This window comes from Cynoglossus semilaevis, chromosome 4, assembly GCF_000523025.1.
Source record: "Cynoglossus semilaevis isolate Cse_v1.0 chromosome 4, Cse_v1.0, whole genome shotgun sequence".
Taxonomy (NCBI): domain Eukaryota; kingdom Metazoa; phylum Chordata; class Actinopteri; order Pleuronectiformes; family Cynoglossidae; genus Cynoglossus; species Cynoglossus semilaevis.
This window is the reverse complement of record NC_024310.1, coordinates 19,095,159-19,116,536: the sequence shown is the minus strand read 5'-3', so window position 1 is coordinate 19,116,536 and position 21,378 is coordinate 19,095,159. Positions and strand designations below refer to the sequence as shown.

The window sequence follows — 21,378 nt, the reverse complement described above, 5'->3', positions numbered from 1 at the left end:
GTCTAATATTGTCGCAACAGGAAATAAAATTGCATCAATAAATTTGCACCATAGAAAAACTTTTCAACAAGACTCTTGGTCTCACCTTTGGTGTCAATGATTTGTAGTAAAAAAAAAAAAAAAAAAAAAAAGAATAAAAGTTCATTCAGTTCATTTGGAGCTTTATTGTTGTGTTTTTAAGTAAAAAAAAAAAAAAAAGATGATCTGTCAATGTTGACTTCAGCTTCCCCCGAGGTTTGAACGCAACTGTTGACACATTCTCAAAAGGCTAAAATCCACCAACCTCTATGAAGCCAAATTTGGAGTTTCCTTTAGCGTATTTTTAGCGTATGTTAGTGTACGCTTTCGTATGTTGCGGTATCGTATCTCATCCTACGGTTTCAGCAACGTAGAGAGAAGAGAGTTGATGTCTGGGATTAATGATTAATCATAATTACAAACTTGAATCGTTTGACAGCCTTTATTAATATAAAAAGCTCAGGGAGTAAAAAAGTAAAAAAAAAAAAAAAAAAAATTCAACCTGCTTGAAGGATGAAAAAAAAAAGCAACAAGTCAGTCATTAAATCTCCAGCCACCATCCCCTACCTCGTCGTTAATCACGAACACAACTATCCGTGTCATAGCGGAAAACAAATGACCGCCTGTGAGAGATGTTTTTGAATAAATCATTATTGTTATTGTCCCTGTTTAATGTGCAGTAAATTAAGTGCTCCCTCAAACAGTGTGTCAGCGCTAATGGAACTCAATGAATTGAAGTAAAACAGTCAGGAGGGCAGAGTGTTTGTCTCTGCCAGTGCCTGTGTAGCAGGTAATTTGGTGTTTTTTTTTTTATTTTTTATTTTTTTTAGAATGCTCCAGTGCGTAGTTTGCGTAGAAGTGGAAATGTTACTGCCTAATGGTGTGTACAAGAGTGGTTAGGGAATAAGGATTTCATTTTCCTTCCGTTTCATCCCCAGTTAGGCCCACGCAGCATGAGAAAGGCGCCGGGGCGGGAGTGAGAAGGAACGACGCAGCATGTATGTGACCGAGTGCGGCTGGAATGAATGAATGAAATGAATGTTTGTTAAGGCAGAGTTGGACGTGGCGTGAATGTTTTTTTTTTTGCGAAATGTATGTGAAACGGGTCCTCGAATGTACATGGGAGAGTCGGAAGGCTCTAAGATAATTTTTTTTTTTTTTTACAAAAAAAGGAAACCACATGTGGTATTTATGGGAGTCTGAATTGTTGTTGTTTTTTTTAAAACTGTGGACTACTGGGAATACCGCCAGCGGCGAAAAAAAATAGAAAAAAAAATTGGATGGATCCTAAGACAGCGTAATGTTTAATTTGATTAACTCTTGAAACGACAGCTTTTTAAAAAAAATAAAAAGTAGACCATCAATCTAAGTAAATAAATATTTGATTAAAAACTCAATGGGAACCAATTCAAATCATTTAAATCTTTGCAATTTGATCCTGCTCGATAGGACTTTTCTTTTCCAAAACTATAAGATCGTTCAATAAAAAGACACATTTTCAGTGGTACCTTTTTTTTTACGCCTTTACCTTAAACTTGTCCATTTTATGCTAGCATTGCCGACTTTGGTCAGTTGGCAGGAGTGAGATTTGGTGTGTAGGGAGAGATACCCCCGAGGGCGACAGCAGAAGTGAAAATTAGTGATAACGGCCTCCTTTGAAATTTTATTATCAGATGTTCTTTTTACACCATTTCAACCAAACAGTTTTTTTTTTTTTTTGCCAGTCTCTTAAAGTTAAACATTGACAATTAGATGAAGGAAAGAGCAGATTGTGACCCCGGGAGGACGGAGGTCAATGTGTTCAAACAATACGTAAAAAACTGTTGAATACTGTACTTGAAGTTATTTTTTTTTTTTTTAAATCAGACATTAACAAACAGATTTCACTATTTTTGTTTCTTTCAAAGCTTATAGATCATTCAGACTTTATTTTCTCTACGTCAAAGGCTTGGCTACTATTCCAAATGTGCATTTTCTTCCTCTATATAAGCCTTCGTTTGTTATTTGTTTAGAGACAGATGGGATAGAGATTGATAGATTTTTTTTCCGCTGGGTTTTCTCTTTCATTATCAGTACTCAAGCTAGCCGTGTCACCGTCGTGACACCGGCGCGTTAATTACATTCAGCCAGACTCCCTCCCTCGATGCTACTTCCCATCTCGCTGTCCTTTTTTTTTTTTTTTCAATCTCATTCTCCGTCTCCTTGTTTCCAGCTCTTCAGCCTTGTGTCCTCTGAACAATCCGCTCCATCCTCTCCCTATTGTATATTTTATTATTCCTGTATTACACTGGACTCCAGATTTATTTCTTCTCCTCTCCTATCCCTATTTTATTCCCCCCCCCTCCCCCCACTTAGCCATCCGCCATCATCCCTGTCACAACCTTGATCCTCTTTTGCATAGGCGGTGGATGAGATCTTCTCATGTGTCTAAGCCCTCCCTCCCTGATGTTTACAGAAAACGGTCCCCCCCCCAGAATTCGAGTGGCTATTCACGCAGCATTGAGGGTAGGGCAAATAATCTGCTGCCCATTCATTAGTGCGGAGGTGCTGCAGCTACTGTACGTACTTGAAACGGTACACACACAGGAGACGTAGCTGCCCCTGAACTGTGAAAACACAGTTCGCTTGCTGTGTTTTTCCAGAGCTGGGGCGTTGAATAATGCACTCAGTAGTTGACTTGTCCACTTTTTTTTTTTTTTTTTTTTTTTTTTTTGCACAGGGAATGTTTTCCCCTGTTCCCGCCTCATTAAATGGATGCTTTTTAATAATTCATAACAACATTGCTGTGCAATGTAAAGAAGCTGTGGAGTCCTGAAAAACATGGATAATAAGCAAGCTGATTTTTTTTTTTTTGTTTGTTTTTAAAGCGCAATAACTAGAGTCGGTGTGTCAGGAATTGAAATTTTCAAAAGGGAAAAAATGACCCCCCCCCATATTGTGGTCTACTGATATTTAATGTTGTCACGGTCGGTTGCCAAAGGTATTCCGTGCGCAAAACGTGGTGGTGTCCATTGCAGTTGTGTTTATTCGAATCATGTGGACACCACACCAGAGCCAGATTACTCTGCATATTCAGCGTGATTTAATGCTTTTCCCCCAAAGGCAGAACAGCCACAGGCTGTTGGACTAGTTTCCGTGCGAGAAACACCACTGAACATAAATCAAAGGCACTGATCTAAAAGCCAGGACACGAACCGTCACATTAACCTTCGTTTACAACAAACATTAATTGCCAGCTATGTTGATTACTTTAATGGCCAATGGAGTCGCCATTAGGGTGATTTCATTTGCACAAAACAGCATGATGCATGCGATCGAATATGTTGTGAGACTGATTTCTGCCAGGGCGATGGATGCCTGAACTTTGCATCAAATGGAAAGTATTAAAAAAAGAATCAACATTTGGCTCCACAGTGGATGGTGTAACAAGTACGATTTTAATGCTAACAAGGGTAAAAAGACAATGCTAAATTCTTTCACAAGCTAAAGCTATCTGCTATCCATTAGAGAAATTACCTTTCCAGGGTTATAGATCATTCTTTAAATAGGAAAAAAAAAAAAAAAAAATCCACCAAATTCACCAGCGATCAAATAGTGGTCCACGTGCCAAATCTGGCGGGCAACTGGACCCCAAAATAAACGTCAAATAATAATAGAGTTAAAGTAAAAGTTGGACGACAGAAGACAGGAGTTTCTGTTTAATTCATTATTATTATTTTTTATTTTTTTTAATTACTGTGCCTGAGGAGTCAATTATAGTTTTTGCATGTTTTGTCTGTTTATAAATACAAATCTTGAGAGATGACATTTATATATTGACATTATTATTATTTTTATTTTTTTTATTACTTAGTGCATGAGGGGTCAATTCTGCATGTTTTGCATGTTTTGTCTCTTTATAAATACAAACCTTGAGAGATGACATTTATATTATATTGATGTTGAAAGAGAAGTATCAGGTCTGTCCATTGCTCTGTCAGGAGTGTCCAATAATTATATATTTAAAAATATTAATTACATTTTAACAATGGCATCAATTGAAATGGGAATTCCCACCGTGAGATGATGAAAGAGTAAGAAAATTTGATTAGAGATTAGAGAAGAGTAGAATAATGAAGTAACGTTGAAGTAATTATGTGTGAAATTATTTTATTTATTTTTTTTACAACTCTTTATTTGTATTTATTTCCAAGATGTTCACATTTTTTTATAGTGTTCAGTCCTGGTAGGGTTGTGTATCACTGTGTGGTCAGTCTGTTGCCATGGAAACGAATCTTGCATCATCATTAGAGATGAACTTGTTTTAGTAAATAAAACTAAACTCAGATTTTTTTTTTTTTTACTATTTCTCAGGTTGGACCGCTGCTCCACTGTCTCCACTGTTGCCGTCATGCCCCCAGTGTAGACTCTGAGGTGAAAAGCAGGGAGAAAGGATTATAATATTTCCCCCCCCCCCCGTTTTCTGCAAACGTCCTCTGCGCCACCAGCTCCTAAAATGGGGGGAAGCAGTGTTTCTTGGACCAGCAGTTCACTGTGAAGGACTGGACACGACAAACCTCCGATGTGCTCCTCTGTCAACCTCACTGAGTCCAAGAAGATGATCCTCTGGCTGCTGCTGATTTTGTCCTTTTTCGATGGACCTCATCAGGCCGACACAGCGCAGTCCAATGAACGACGAGTCGTAGCACACATGTCCGGTGACATCATCATTGGAGCCTTGTTCTCGGTCCATCATCAGCCTCCGGCCGACAAGGTGATTTTTTGTGTTTTGTTGATAAGAAGGTTTTTTGTCGTCTTATATTATGTCTTTCCTCTGTTTTTATTTCAAAAGTCAAACTCAATTACGTTTCAGAGCAATAAGATTTTTTTTAGTGTTTTTATTTCTTTTTGTTGGTCAGAGAGAGAGAAAAAAGAGTTTATTAAAACACTTCACATAAATTTAGAGATCAGTATTCAAACCATAGATCTTTAAATGAATGAATTATGGCAAACGTAATGTCAGATATTTCAGTATTTAATGCGAAGACCGTAAATCTTCTGCACTGATTATTGATTTAAATCTGTCATTATCTGATGAGGAAAAAACAAAAAGAACTCCCCCTTGTCTTTTAGACATATACAATATGCCAATAATCACAGACTATCACCAGGTCTGACCAACATTTCACACTGGCGGTGTTTGCAAAAATCTCCTCACCTGAAATGATCATTTTCATGCCTCATCAAATATGTATAAAATAAAAGGCTGAATGAATTACTGGTCGGACTGTCTGGTCCTTAATAAGACCCAATTTCTGAAATGCAATTCCGTGCACATTCAACTTGCATTAGGCAACCTGCTGTTTTGAACCTTTTTCCCATGTAATTATGAGAAATTCATGAACTGAGAAATAACACCATGGAAACGGCACCGACGTGAGTTTAGAAAGAACAAAGTATTTTATTACAAATTCTCATTATCTTCAAAGCCCCAAAAATAAATGGATAGTATTGTAATCTAAACGTTACTTTTTTTTTTTTTTTAACACAAAGGTCCATGAGCGCAAGTGCGGCGCGGTGCGAGAGCAGTACGGCATCCAGAGGGTGGAGGCCATGATGCATACGCTGGACCGCATTAACAACGACCCATTCATCCTACCTAACATCAGCCTGGGCTGTGAGATCAGGGACTCCTGCTGGCACTCTGCCGTCGCTCTGGAGCAGAGCATCGAGTTCATACGGGACTCACTGGTCTCCTCTGATGACGCCGAAGAGTGGGGTGGGGGGATTTCCTGGGGCGGGGGCGGGGAGGAGGAGGAGGAGGAGGAGGAGGAGGCGGAGGAGGATCAACAATGAAGTGCTCCGACCCTTCTGCCACGCCGATGCGTGGGAAGAAGCCCATTGTGGGTTTGATTGGACCTGGGTCGAGTTCAGTGGCCATCCAGGTCCAGAATCTTCTGCAGTTGTTCAACATACCACAGATTGCCTACTCAGCTACCAGTATGGACCTCAGCGATAAGGTGAGTCCCTGGACGCAATCATTAGTCCTAAGTCACGGCGCTGTACAGATGGAGACACATACATGGCATCACATGTTGCTAATCAATCGAGTCCTCACTGGAGTCAGGTATCACCATATGTGATACAAGTAAAGTCTGATCGTTCCAGTGAATGAGTTTTGACTGGATTTACATTTACAGTTTTATAATTTTTATAATGCTTACGGTATTTTCTGGACTATAAGTCGCACTTTTTTTTCCCCATCCTTTGGCTGGGTTTGCGACTTAGACTCAGCTGTGACTTATACTTATACACTTGTATACTAAAATATATAATTTCACGTTTTTCTTATTTTCACACTGACACCTGCTAGAGGGCACTCTAGGTTTCTGTACCACCCAAAAATTTACATTTTCGTTATTTTCACACTGACAGCCGCTAGAGGGCACTGGTGCGACTTATACTCCAGAGCGACTTATGATCAGGAAAATAAGGTAAATCTGATTTTAACAGGGACCGTTTTTTTTTTTTTTTTTAATATAAGTGTTCCAGCTATTATCATCATCTGGGAATCGAAACAGCATGTTAGTGTCCGTCCTGCTATAAGACAGTACTTCTCAAAATAGTGGGGCGGGCCTCCCTGGGTGGGCGTGACAGAAAATAATTGAGAACAACTGCTGTAAGACCAGAGCGATATCCACTTTTCCACAGTGCAATAGTCTTGATCTGAAAATTAAATATAAAAGTTAGTTATAGATCTAATCAACTCCACTCTGAAAAAATGACTTTTTAACACGTGACTGTGTCATAGTTGCCATATAAGATCTATGGATCTGCTGACTGTGACTTTTTTTTTTTTTTACATTTAAACAAACATTTCCTCCTTAAATAAGTATTTTGTTTTGGTCTTTGGTGCAGGAGAATGTCATGAAATAATGTGAAATAATATGGTCTATTTCATACATTTTTTTATTTGCTTTGTTTAACTGAAGAAATCACAGGGTGGAATTACTTAACTCTAATTAAAAATATTGAAATATTGGCTCACCCTGATTGGATGGAGACTGTATGTGTCAGCATGGAAGCCACGTATTTGGACAAACATTGCAGTACGATATCATGCTACTTCTGTGTTTTCTCTCAGAGCCTTTATAAGTACTTTATGCGGGTGGTGCCTTCAGATGCCCAGCAGGCGAGAGCTATGGTGGACATCGTGAAGAGATACAACTGGAGCTATGTGTCTGCCATAAACACCGAAGGTACGATCCGCCCACTCTTCCTTTACTCCGACTGCTAAGCTCAGACGTTCTGGCACAAACCGTTGTCTTTTTATCTGCTCTGGCCTTTGTCTTCGTTTCTTCTCTCTTTTTCCGATCCTTTGTTTCCCTGCCTGGTTTCTTGTATTGTTTTGTCACCATACTCTCCTGCATATATTGATTTCAACTTTATTTTAAAAAAACAAAAAACAAAACAAAAAACAGCACTGACACAGAAATAAAAAAAGAAAAAAGTTTCACCAAAGAAACTTTAGTGAATGGACTTTTCAGTGCAATGAAAGGTGAAAGATAAGGCGGAATGCTATGTAATCGCAAAGATGGGTTTTACTGTAGCAATAATGCAGCAGAGATGAAGCCAGAGTATGTGTTTTTAAGATAAGACTTTTCAGCTTGACCAAAGAGAGAGAGAGAGAGAGAGAAAGATGATATAAATGAAGTTGCTCTGTGGGGTTGAAACGTATGCCAAGAAGTTGACGAGTGGCAGAATCTAAAAGTAGCAGTGAAGGTCAATAGGTAATGGCTGGAGGATAGAGCAGGGAAGAACAGGTGTCTGCCATCCTGCCAGAAATAATTATCTTGGCTAAGGCGGAAGGCAGACACCGTGTCAGTGAACGTAATCAGCCTTAGAAGACGAGTCTGTGTCATTAAAGTGCGGAATATTTCCGTCTTCTTTTTGAAATGGATCAGAAGCGGCTGTGTGCGAATGTGTCTTAGGTAGTCCACGTGCTTTTCGAAGTTCTACATTTTGATTTGGTCTTTTGATGAGCGGGTGGTTCTCCAGGTTGTCCAGGTCGATGGATCCACAAATTAGTAGTTAAAATTAGGAATACATTGAGACATAAACTAAAATAGATAAATAAAAAAAATAAAAAAGTCCCCTCTTTTTACCCAGCAGAGGGCGCTATGAGGGGTGTTCCACGACTTCTGTGTGCTCCATTTCTAGCATTAAATAAATAAATAATAATAATCCATCCCCTCCCATAATTAACACATACATAGCTCTCATAATAAACAATAAAACATATATGAAAATATGGGCCTCGTGCGGGTGGCGTTTGTGCCAAAAGTGGCCCGTGGTCCAGGAGTTTGAGGTCCTTGACTCGGGCTGGGTCAGGAGCAGATGGATGGAGCGTTCGTGTGAACTAAGATAAATGATAAATGTAAAAGTCATGCTAAAATGCTAAAATGCTTTTATCATTTTCTACGCCATCTATTGGGGGAATGTGGGTATTGCAGGGAAAACGCAGAAGTACAATGATAATATTAATAAATTATAAATATTGGACTATAAGTTTGGCGGGCCGGATTAAAGAGCTGAACGGCCGCATCCGGCCCCCCGGGCCTTAGTTTGCTCATGCCAGCCCTGACTTAATCCGTCTCTAGGTCATTTGGGTGGAATGCCGGAGTGATGCCGAAATGCCTCCCCCTATAAAAAAAAAATAATATTCAGATTTTTTTTTTTAATTAACCGTCCTAACATTTCTCCAAGGCTAAGCTAATCCAATCCTGCATCCCTTTAGTTCCTTCATTGTTGTTGTAGTTCTCTTCTCGTAACAATTTCTCTTCAGAGTTGGCTGGATTGACTGCCAAACAAGGGAGAGACAGAGAGAGAGAGAGAGAGAGAGAGAGAGAATAGACAAAGAGCATCATGCCTGCAGATAGATTTTGGAAGCTTCATTTCCTGTTTCATAATTTCATGTTTATTTATTTCAAAAAAAAAAAAAAAAAAGACGACTGTGCCCTCTCTGCATTTTGATTTTGTTTTTCTCTACATTTCGATGGAAGTCCTGCCTCTGCTTTCGTGTCTCTTGGTTAAAGGGCGTGCTGGGCTACTGCCATTAATCACAGTGGGAGAACGCGGAGGTTGTGTGTGAAGAAGTGTGTGCGTGCGTGTGTATTTTGTTAGAAAAGCGTTAGTCTTTTGTATTTCCTCCGACAGGTGTGTATGACCTTGGGACAGGTCCGCCAAGGTCAGCTGCGCTCTTCACAAACACAAGCAATCAGACGTCGAGGGACTATGGCTGAGAGTAGACAAGGAGAGAAAAAAAAGGAGGGAGAGGAGGGCAAAAGGGAAACAGAGAGAGAGAGAGAGAGAGAGAGAGTAAGGTGATGTAAGGGATGAGCATCAGGAGGAGGAGAACAGAGGAGAAATGGAAAAGAAAAGAGAGAGAGTAAGGTGATGTAAGGGATGGGAAAGTGCATCAGGAGAAGGAGAACAGAGGAGAAATGGGAAAGAAAAAAAAAGGAAGGAAGGAAAACAACAAAAGAAAAACAAATTGTGTGCAGGACAAAACATAGTACATTGTCGTTGTTAAACATTACAAACACCGACCTCGAAAGATGGTAAGAAAAAATGTATAATAAACTAGCTGGATAAAGGAAATAAACTCCCTGATCAAGTGATAATTTTTGGTTTCAGGCTGTGTTTGTTGCAGTCGCGTAGCGCTAATGTCTCCTTCGAAGGCAAAGTCCTGATTATAGTTCCAATAAAACAGCTCGTTACCTTGTCGGAAAAGAGCAGAAGTTGGACTCGTTTACCTGGTTTTAGTGTCGCTGAGTTAGGAGCGCTAGCATTTTATGTCGCATTTAATTTGTCATAATAGTCTGAGCATGTTAAGGAGCAAAACTCATGATTCGATGATCACTGCTGAACAGATCTATCAAGGCAGAGATATGTTTTTCAAAAAAAATCGGCCAAGCGAATTGAAGGCCAGTTCTTTCCCGGTATTATTGTTTTTCAAAACCGCAGTGAGGAGATTGTAAAATGTAATATGCAAGAAACTGAATAATAAATGGTGTTATCACACCGCAATTACACTCAAATAGCAAAATAATGTTGGCACCGAGAATAGAGTGTGGCTTCTTCTCTCTCGGGACGACGCGGTTACTCTTTCCTCCTTTGGTAGTGAAATGGCTGCTTTTTTTGCGTAGTAAAAAAAAAAAAAAAAAAAATTCAGGTTTATGATTACATGAAAAGAAACCACCTTACCTTCTTCTCGTAGTATGAGTACTACTCGAATGTGAAGGTATATCTAATAACAATAAATGCAGCGTATTTCATGGTTATACCCAGGCAGAGCTGCCATCAGCTGAAGCCTCCAAAAGCAATGACGTCTGTGCTTAAACATACAGACAGGAAGTAAAACAAATCACGTAGTAACGGATTTGTAGAGGACCCCGGGGAGGGCAGGCCGAGCTTCCACGGCTCCTCTCTTTCACACGATGGCCGTAAAAGGGATAGGTGTTGCGCGTCATGTTCTTCGTCAGCGATATATTAATGGCAAATACACAGTTAATTAATGGCAAATATATACAGTACGTCCTCGGTGATCGCTCTTTTTTTTGGTTTTTTGTTTCATCACCACGCTGCCGTCCTGCTCTCATTCTCTCAATGATGTTCTATTGATTTTGCTCTCAATTCAGCTCGATGGGTTTCAATGACTTGAGGATTTGACAAGTGACACCCCAAAGACGGAGCGGGGATTGATCAGGAGGTTGTAATAAATCAAAACTGTTGACTTTTTCGATCCATATTTCCATCCACTCCTGACACACTTTTCTTATTTCACTTCACTTTCTTATATATATATATTTTTTTATTTTTATTTTTGTTTACTCTTTGTAATCTTCTAATAATTAACATCATCATCACGCTCTCTCGCTCCCTGACCTTTTATAGTCTTTGCCTATTCAAGTGCGATGGCCTTTTCAGGTAGAGAAGAGAAAGATGAATCTGGGAATGTGTTGCTGAGGGCAGTGGGATGAGAGAAATAATGGAAACGGAAGAGAATGATGTCATAATCTGATAATATTGCTTGCCATCACCAGGGTAGTGCTGCTCTTAGGACACATTTCTAAATATATATATATATAGACTGAGTGATGGTGGGTCTCTAGGTAACCAGCACTTTTTCTCAATGTGTCTCAATTGAGCCTCAAGGTCATGATGCGACAAAAATTCATGTTCCAGGAATCCAATATTGGCCATTGTTAGTTGGAGATGATTCAACAGGCATCTCTGAGTCGCTAATGTGTGTTTTTTTTTTTTTTTTTTTTTTTTTTCTACTGGCATAATTATTGCTAGTCTTTTCTAGGGCCTGGCAAGTACACTATGTCCTGTTATATTTCTGTCCTTATCTTATGTCCTGATATATTTATGATATGGATGTATCTATATTCCGTGCGAGTTAATTGAGTCCATGCTTTTAATGAAAGTCTAAATAAACATTTTTTTCAAATGTTTTGTTGAGTAATGGTATAGACGGGTCTCTTTGATATGAAAATTAGGCGTGAATACCAAATAAAACTCCAATGTAAACCTGCTCTGATCAGCCCGACTGCAGCTAAAATGTATAACATCTAACATTCTGAGAGATGGGAAATCAATGATTCGCTTTGGCAACCCCTGAAAAAAGGGACAAAGGCCGAAAGAAAAAGAGAGAAAAAGAAAGATTCTGACAAAATGTATGACGCAGACAAAAAAAAACAAAAAACATTTACAATATAGGCTTTTGTTCAGTGAACCTCAGAACAGAGTTTTGTTAATCTATTAAATAATAATACATTCAAACGATAGGGAATTGGATTTCATAATACGTTTCTTGCGTAGGTGCAGTTTTTTTTTTACCTAGATATGTTACTCCAACCTCAAAAGTGTGAAACCTTGGTTGTTGAACGCCTCCCTTTTTGAACAGTTCGGTTCACGAACAAAACCTTTAACCAAAAATTGCCCCTCGGTTGTTGAAGAAGAAACAATGCCACTCAGGCAGCAAGTGATCGCCAAGTAACGTGAGTGAGTGAGTGGCCAGTATTTTTTTGCATTGTGCTATTTTTTTTTCCATTTTCTGTTATTTCATAAATCACCATGGGGAAGACAAACAGTGCGAACAACAATAGAAGTGAAGAAAGATGATACCAAAGCGTGAGAATGGAGCTCGTGTTTCAGATCTGGCTTTACGGTCGGGCTTCGATTTGTGCCATCGTTAAGAACAAGGAAGGAATAAAAAAAAAGAAGCTAAGGTTGTCAAAGGAGTGACTGTGATCACCAAGCAAAAGAGCTCAGACATTAGAAGAAGTGGGGAAAGTTGCTACTGATTCGGATCAAAGAAAAGCAGTTGGTTGGCCATAGTATTTGTGAGAAAGCGAAGAATTTGTGCGATCACTACTCTTTAGTATCAGTAAAGGATGAATGGAATTGCCTTTCCTATTTATAGCTTTATTCTTTATTCAGTTGTGTTCACCTTTTTATTTTTTTTATTTTTTAGCTCTAATTATTTCCATTGGTTTCGTGTATGAACGTTGCCATGAACTGTACAGTGTGAAACAGTGACAAGAGAGGAAGGAGGGAAGAGTCGGGAAAAAGGAAGGTGACATGTAGCTGCACGTATTAGACTTTTGAGGAGAGTAAAAAGATGACAAGGACGTAAGGAAAGAAGAGGACACAACCATCTGTGTCTGTGTCCACTGCCTTTTGTGTGACCACTGAGACAATAGAGGTGGGGGCTGTTGCATAATAAACCCGGCGCATAACAAGAGCGAGGGGATGAGATCAAAGAAGACGGTGGATGGTCACGAGGAGAGTGCGCACAAAAAGACACAGGATGTCGTCCTCAATTTTGAATGATGTGAATACATTTTTTCGATCGTAAATGTCTCGCAAACCGCTAATGAACATCCGCTGTTGTTTTTTTTGCCGTTAAACGTTCTCAACATGTCATTACATGTGCAATGCAACATAGAGTTCACCAACAACTTTTCCCTCGAACCAGTTTAAAAACTGTAAGTATTAGCTGTTGCTAGGTAGCACACCTGCTACCTAGCAACGTAATGTATTTCAGCTCCAGATGATGGGAAGACAGCGTTGTCGTAAAAGCAAAGAAAAACAAAACAACAAAAAACATGGTCATGGTTGCTACATTTGCTAGTATCATTTCTCTGACACTGTCACACTGACCAATAATGGGGAGCAGGTTGCATCCAAATGTTGACTCTACCGCAAAGTCAATCTCATCAGACCGGGCCAACTTATTTATTCTATCTGCTGTTGTCCACTTTTGGGTAAGTTGCTGACGGAATTGACAGGTTTGCCTCCGGGATTTGCTACAGGCAGAGGTGGGACCAAGTCATTGCACTCAAGTCCGAATCAAGTCTCAAGTCAAAATAGGCAAAGTCCGAGTTGAGTCCAAGTCCAAGACTGAAAAGTGTCAAGTCAAGTCCCAAGTCCTGCCGTTTCTGTTTTGAGTCCTTTCGAGTCCTTCCACTCACTGCCACTCGTTTTTTTTGTTGACCATATCGTAGTTTTTAAATCCGAACAACACGATCTTTTGGTATCATTTTCTCCAACCCGCGCATTGTTCGACAGCTCTTTCTCATTGGTTCTCCCGCAATTTGATTGGCTCGATATTATCGCGTCAAAACAACGTGGGTCTAATTTGATTGGATGTTGTGCCGGTTTTGGAGAAAGTATCAAGTCTTGTCGAGTCAAAGGGCTCGAGTCCAAGTGAAGTCACGAGTCATTGATGTTAAAGTCCAAGTCGAGTTCCAAGTCTCTTTACATTTTGTCAAGTCGAGTCTAAAGTCATCAAATTGATGACCTCGAGTCTGACTCGAGTCCACACCTCTGGCTACAGGTCAAGGGGATCTGGTAGTAAAACAGTGAGAAATTGAATTGTTTGCGTTGATGCGGTAAAATGCTGCCCAGTGAGTAAATAACAACGTGGTGTATTTGCATTAAAGGAGACTTACGGCGAAGAGGCATCAACGACACGGCGGTTGGTCTCAATGGGTAACTTGGATTTCAGTGTTGTGCTATAACTGAGGAGAAGTCTTTCCTGGAGGAAAGATGTGTATTTTTGGAAAATTGTAAGCAGCAGGGGAGAGATTGCATGTGTGTTGCCTGTGACTCATATGAAAGCTCGAGTCTAAAATAGAGAGAGAGAGAGAGAAAGAGGGAGAAGGAGGAAGAGGAGGAGGAGGGAGAGAAATCCAAATCCCCCATTGAGAGTAGAGTGAAGTAGGTTACAAGCGTATTGATTTCGACAGTGGTAACAGTATTAATGTGTCCATGTTTACATGCTGTGTGTGTCTCTGTGTGTGTTTCTAAGTGTAGGAAAGAGAGCCAGGGTGCAGCGGAAGGACGATCTGTTCCAACTGTCCTCTCACTGAGACACTAATTACAGGACTTTACACTTAGCTTTACAGCACTCATCACTGACTCGGTCACACACACACACACACACACATACGTACATACACACATGCACAGAATGATGTCGAGAATGGTCAAGGATTATGGAACCTCTTGTTGTTGTTTTTTTTTCTTCCCCCCCTTCACTAACTCCCTAACCCTCTACGATCACGATCCCCCCCCCCCGTCTCCTCACTCAGGTCTTTATCCGTTTTAATCGCTCTGTTTTCCCGTCTTTTCAAAGACGCAGCGATCAATGATGTGCAATTAGGGTGGCTCTCTGCTCTTGATAACACACGGGGTAAAAAAAAAAAACGGGGTGAAACATTAGTGATAACAATCTAATTTAAACCATCACTGGAAGGGAAGAAAAACGAAGGTTGATAGAGTGATGTTTTTTTTTTTTTCCCCTATTGTTTCTTCAATCAACACAGCAAACAGGCAGATTAAAGAACGACGGAGAGAAATTAATGAGGGGAATCCTATCATATTATTTGCCGGCACAACCCCTCATTAGAAGAAATTCCAGGTCACCCACTTTCTCTGGCAAAAAAAAAAAAAAAAAATGGTGCCGCTGAGTAGAGTGTTTTTTTTTCTTCCTTTGACATAAATGAGAGCTTTCATGATTAGAGCAGAAGCAGGTGGGTTGATGCGATGGGTATTGTTAAAAAAAATAAAAAATAAAAAATAAAAAAAAACACACACAGACAAGATTAAGGTTATTACCAGTCACCACAAAAAGGGACTGCGGTGGAAAAATCGATTCGTAACTCTTCCTACAACGGCCAATTATGCCGCTGTCTTTTTAGGGAAAATTGCTATTTGACGACTTGTTCTGCCTCTGGATCTATAATACTTGGCTCTTTATTTGGATTCTCTAGGCAATTATGGCGAAAGTGGGATGGAAGCCTTCAAGGACATGGCAGCCAAGGAGGGCATCTGTATCGCCCACTCTGGTAAGAGACTTAATCCAAGGCTTCCTCGTTAAAATTAACAATCATAAATCCCAGGGTCAAATACACAAGACAACTTGATGGGTTTTCATGTTTTTTTTTTGTTTGTTTTTTTTTTTTATAAAACAACATTAAAAAACTGCTGATCCGCATCTGGGAAAAAAAACACTTCCAACCGCCCTGGTGGTGAATTCTGTTGACAAAGAAGACACAATGATGCCGAGATGAACTTAATTATGGCTGCTGGTAAAAGAGAGTAGAAAGTACAGATTATGTTGTTTGAACTGGTGGTCAATAATCAACATGAAAATGAGAAATTAGCTGTGGATTAATCATAATTAATTGCGATTAATTGGTAATTAATTTGTGATTGGAAATGATTAATTGGAGTTAATGACGATCAATCACGATTAATCATTCCAGATTACCTTCCCATAATTCGATTACCTTTTCCAAATTACTTATCTTGAATATGTGTTCATTTTGATGGCCCTAATTATTACAGAGGATTGGATTGAAGTGTCATCCGTTTCCCCCCCCACCCCCCTGTTTACGGTTTGAATTATTCCTCCAGGCAAAATTTGGAGCAACGCCGGCGAGCAGAGCTTTGACCGGCTGCTGGAGCGGCTGAGAGCCCACCTGCCCAAGGCCAGGGTGGTGGCGTGTTTCTGCGAGGGAATGACTGTCCGTAACCTCCTCATGGCAATGCGACGCCAGGGTCTGGTGGGAGAGTTTCTGCTCATCGGCAGGTGAGTGGGAATAAGAAAGAGCTTTATTGCTTTTGTGTTTGATGGATCTTGGCTGCACAAGGCTGGCCCCCCCCCCCCCCAATGGAGATAAACGACCCAGTGGTTCCTGGGTAGTCGGAACCAAAACATTGGAATCACACCGATGGTTACCGGCTGCACCGCAGGTAATAAAACTGACCGGCTCCATGTAAACAGAGGTGACTTAATACAAATATATGTACAGCACGTGGTGTAGCCCTCAGGAATCTTTGGTGGATTTTGGTTATTTATTCTTTAACAAGTAGGAAAACGTTATGAATAACTTAATCGGTATTTCCTACATACTCTCATTAGCTAATATGCATATTGATGTTATTAATATGAATGGGTTAAAAAATAGTTAATATTGTGTGCAGTTCAAAGTTCAAAACTTACCACTGAGGCATGGTTTATTATTGATTTAAAAAAAAAAATCAAATAATTAATTTATTTCATTAATCTAACAATCAGATTGATAATATATACAGTATAGTAATATATATATATATATATACACTAGGGGTGTGAATAAAATATTGGAACGCTCAATTTGCGATATTTCACTTCACAATATTCTATTGATATTCTACAGCGCTCTATTGATTTTTTTTTTTTTTTTTTTAAGAGTGCCAACGAACGGCAGGTGCATCCTGATTAAAGGACACGGCTGCGACCGAGGCGGACTAAACAATTAAACAGAAATTTTGCCCATTTTATGTCACACATTACCATAAACTTATTGTTATGCATTCATACACAGCAGGGATCAAGGAAGCACCGTTTTAACGATGTATTTATTTATTTATTTAAAAAAAAAAAAAAGAAAAGCGAAAAAGACGATGGCTTACATAAACAAGGTGCGTTCAATGACGTCTGTAAAACACGGTTTCGTTCCGAAACCGGACCATAAACAGGCAAATATGACTCAAACAATATAGGCTTTCTAACCAAAGAAATACAAATGGCATTGGTTCATTTTATTTGCCTTATTATTATTTATTATTATTATATTATTATTATTTGCATGTCTTCTCTAGCGATAAAAAATGTAGATCCCTCCATGTTAAGAATGTTGCTTACTATGCTGACGCCGTTCCTTTGAAAAAAAAACCCCCTCAATATATCACCGTACCTAGTATTACAATATATCACAATATGTTGTATCATGATATGTATCGTATCTCCAGATTCTCGCCGACGGCCCTAATCTGGACCCATGCATTGTTCCCTTTTGAATTCCAAATATTAACGTGTTTAATATGTTTTGTTTCAGCAACCTGCTCTGTAGGTCACATCCGCATCATGTTTGTCATCGTCACACGTGTTGTCTACATCTATATCATCACCATCATCATCATCATCGTCATCACTGCCGTCGTACTACAGAGAGTGAGGTAAAAACCTGAAACAAAATTTGTTCACCTTTATGGTGATGATGCAATTTTTATTATACAGAGAGTGAGGTAAAAACCTGAAACTAAATTGGTTTAATTGGTTCACTTTTATGGTGATGATGCAATTTTTATTCCCCATGTTTTTTCTTTATTTTTTTATTTTGTCAGTTTTTAATTTGTAGGTTTTGAGACTTGTCATTTGAATGATGACAAGCCTCCGGTCACTAGGTGGCAGCAACTCATACAGTGGTTTGCTGAAGATAAAAATATACGTACATGTTATCAGGTTCTCTGTACTCGTCTATCTAGGACGATGACTCTAAACACTAATATCAACAAAAATAAGAATATCGCAGTGTCGTTGCTCTCCGTGGAACCTCCCGTTTTGTTCTGTGCTCAGTCTGATATGAAGAGGTGGCTTAATTGAATCTGCCCTTGCTGTGTCACTGTTATAGTGGACTGGAATTTCTAATTGGAGATGGTAATGGACCGGTGCCCTGCGTGTGAGCACTCTGTGAAAGGAACTACTCCATCAGGCTGACACCCATTTAACACCAGGACGATGACATTAGCACGGGAGCAAATGGATGATGATGAAGAAGTTGATCAGTCTCTACGGGCAGAGACTGCGGTCATTTATAGAAGAGAGGAAAATCACTGAACACTCCGTCTAATGACTTAAATATTTACCAAATAATCGAATAAACATTTAGACGCTATCATTTCTTTATACTTACTGATTTTCAAGTTTATCTAGACCGGAGTGGCACTAGAACTGGAAGAGTTCTGGTTTTTGATTCCGTCAAGGCCACTCACCTCAGGTTCGGTTTCGTCAGAAAGCCAAAACTGCCATCACTGTCCGTCTCTGTGGGAATTCCTGATGAAAGAGACTAAAATGATCCTATTTGTTTTTAAAGCTTAATTTACACCATTTCCATCAGTAGACGCTCCTTCCCGTTGAGAGATCCAGATGAGGTGCCTCAGGCATCTGGTTGGCACATCGTCTGGATGCTTCCCTGGTGAAGTGTTCCCGGCATGTTTCACCTAGAGGAGGCCCAGGGGAAGACCGAGGACAGGCTGGAGGGGTGTGAGAGCACCAGGAAGTTCCCCATGGTTGAGTTAAACCACGTGACCTGGGAGGAAGTCAAGTCTTAGCTAGATTGCTTAGACTCTAGATGGATACTAAAACCAGCCATAGGAAGTCAAGTCTTAGCTAGATTGCTTTGTCATCCCTGATGGAGATGATGGATACTAAAACCAGTCACTTTTACATGGATGTCGAGAGGGCTGCCGAGGCCAAACTGGACATTTTGGATTTGCACAGATCAGGAAAAAAATATTTTGATAGGACAATGGTAGTCCAAATCCAAATCCATTCAACTGGACTTTGCCTCAACCTTCACCTCTATTTCTTGACCTTGCCTCGTGACTAACATCGAACAGTGATCTATTTCTTGACCTTGCCTCGTGACTAATATCGAACAGTGATAAAAAAAAAAAAATAGGTTGAATTTAGGGATGACTGATATTGTAGGCCGATACTAGTATAATTATGTAATATCTGTGAGAATCGTTATCGTTTTTCTCTCCGATAATGAACATCCGACAATGAACATCCGATAACGTTGGGTTTTTCCAAATATGCTGGAATCTCTGTTGCGTCCCCAGTTTTGGGGGGAAACGGCTGCATATACTGATATTGGTTGATATTGGAATTAGAAATGAAGTGTTTGGACAATATTGGCATCGGCTGATTTTCGCAAAAAGTTAATATCGGTCATCCCGATTTTTGATTTTTGTCTTGGACCTGAGTCAGACACGACCAGACGGGTTCAAATCCGTGTGTTGATGGAGTTTACCCTCCCGCTGACAGAATAAAAAAAAAAAGAGAGAAAATGTCTCTTCTCTTTATACAGGGATTTTCACACAGACCCTGCGGAGATAATAGCTGTGATTTACATGGTTGATTCGGAAGCAAAGCGATGTCAGCCTGCTGCGGTCGTGGTGTTTTGAAATACAAAGACGGTTGGATGAAACACTTGCAAAGTAACGGTTTGTGATAATGTTGTTGGATTGTTGTGGCGTCTGAAATCTTTGTTGTTCTCGTTCTGGGTTTACCGTCTCTTAACTCCGTGGGGCGGCATGTTGGCTACGAAATCTGGAATCGACCCTAAAGTTTCCCTGGTTGCAACTACCCATTGAGCCATGACTAAAAGAAGTGAATTTATTTGAGCTAAAAGTGTAAAAAAAAAACAAACAAAAAAAAGAAAACAACTCTCTCTGGAGATCATCCCATACTGGAGAGCACCCCTTCTGCCTGCTGTTGCCATGGCAATATCTCCGACCATATTTGGATAAATTCAGCAGAGTAGCTGTGGGTGAGAGGAGGCGCATGCGCTCGTGTTTTTTTTTTATGTGAATGGATGCGTGCATTTGCGTGTGTTTACACAATAAGCACTGCTTAGAAATGAAAAATGTTGGGCAAATTTTTTACCTTTTTTTTTCCACTTAGTCAAGTGAAATATTTTCCTTTGTTTAACATTTAAGCTCAGAGCAGAGCTCATGGGCAGAGGTCAGGCGTCCAAACCCCAGAGTTTCTGTAAGTCGGCCCGTGTCACATTAGAGATTGTTCGTGACGAAGGATTAAAGAGCATCTTGCGGTGAATCGTCTGCATGGAGCACCAGCCTTGTCTTCGCCAAAGACTCTGCAGCCTGACACACTTGCATGGAAATGAGAAGGGGAGATCAAAGGCTTTGGCGGAGGAAGAGGAGGAGCGAAGGGGCGAGAGAAAGATTCAGAAAGAGAGAGCCGAGCGGAAAAGGAGAAGAGGAGGGGGAAATGGGAAAGATTTTTTTCCGGGAGGAGCACAGACGCCAGGTGTCGCGTGTGCACGCGTGTGTGTGTGCGCGCCATTTACATAAATAGTGATTTTTAATTTGGGCCCAGACGTGAGGAGCGAGTTGTTCTCAGTCAAATGATCATTTACACACACCCCTGTTGTATACACTGACCCACAGGTGTGTGCAAGGACACGCAGACAACATTCGGGATCCGTCCCAGTTCAGTGAGGCGCCTGTTGTTTGATGTTTTAATAACATCGTGTGAATTTCCTCCTGATTAATAGCGGAGCTGTTTCTTTTTATTTAATCACTGCAGGTGAGAAAACAATTCCCCCCTCGATTATGGCGGCTTTGCAGTAAAACTGCCGGTGATTAAACGCAGGGAAGCACTGAGTGTAATGAGTAGCAGATTAAAAAGAAGCGGCGAGTTGGCAAGGAATGGGGGGGTTTTTTTTTTTTTTTTTTTTTTCCCGCCAGACGTGCGATAATACAGTAAACAGCGCCTGTGTATGCGGGTTTGAAGAGTCATACAGTTGCAGTCAGTGGATGAGTGTGTGAGTACACATGATGTAGAGTAGAATCTAAACACGAATGAGCTGGCGGCCATCATTGGCCGTCGTTGAAGAGCCAAAAACTCATCAGGACGTGGACCAGATAACAGCATACAGACAGCGCCCAACTTACGAACACAATAGGTGCTGAGAGGGTGCTCGTGGTACCGTACTGTAGCAAAGTTGATGTGCAAGCGTAGACGGTGGAGGAGGAAGACGAGGGAGGAGTTATTGTCGCCGGGAGATTTAAATGCAGTACAGAAAGTACCAGAGTATCTTAAGCGGGTACTGCATTTAACGAATATTCATGGACATCCGTCAGTTGTCGTTTGTGTCTACAAATGTTTGGCTTTTTGTATCTCAGGGAACTGCTGAGATACGTCTTGTTTTGCGGGCCAAATAGTTTGAGATC

General features: G+C 40.2%; 1 protein-coding gene across 1 annotated transcript in view; it reads left to right on the top strand.

Moving 5' to 3' along the window:
- The window catches only part of grm5b (glutamate receptor, metabotropic 5b), a 69,984-nt gene that overhangs the window by 11,713 nt on the left and 36,893 nt on the right, over positions 1 to 21,378 (top strand). Inside the window, 6 exon segments of the mRNA XM_025055262.1 lie at positions 4,372 to 4,771; positions 5,551 to 5,805; positions 5,808 to 6,017; positions 7,142 to 7,256; positions 15,342 to 15,416; positions 15,988 to 16,162. Of these exon segments, the coding sequence (XP_024911030.1) occupies positions 4,580 to 4,771; positions 5,551 to 5,805; positions 5,808 to 6,017; positions 7,142 to 7,256; positions 15,342 to 15,416; positions 15,988 to 16,162 (1,022 nt within the window). The 5' untranslated portion in view covers positions 4,372 to 4,579.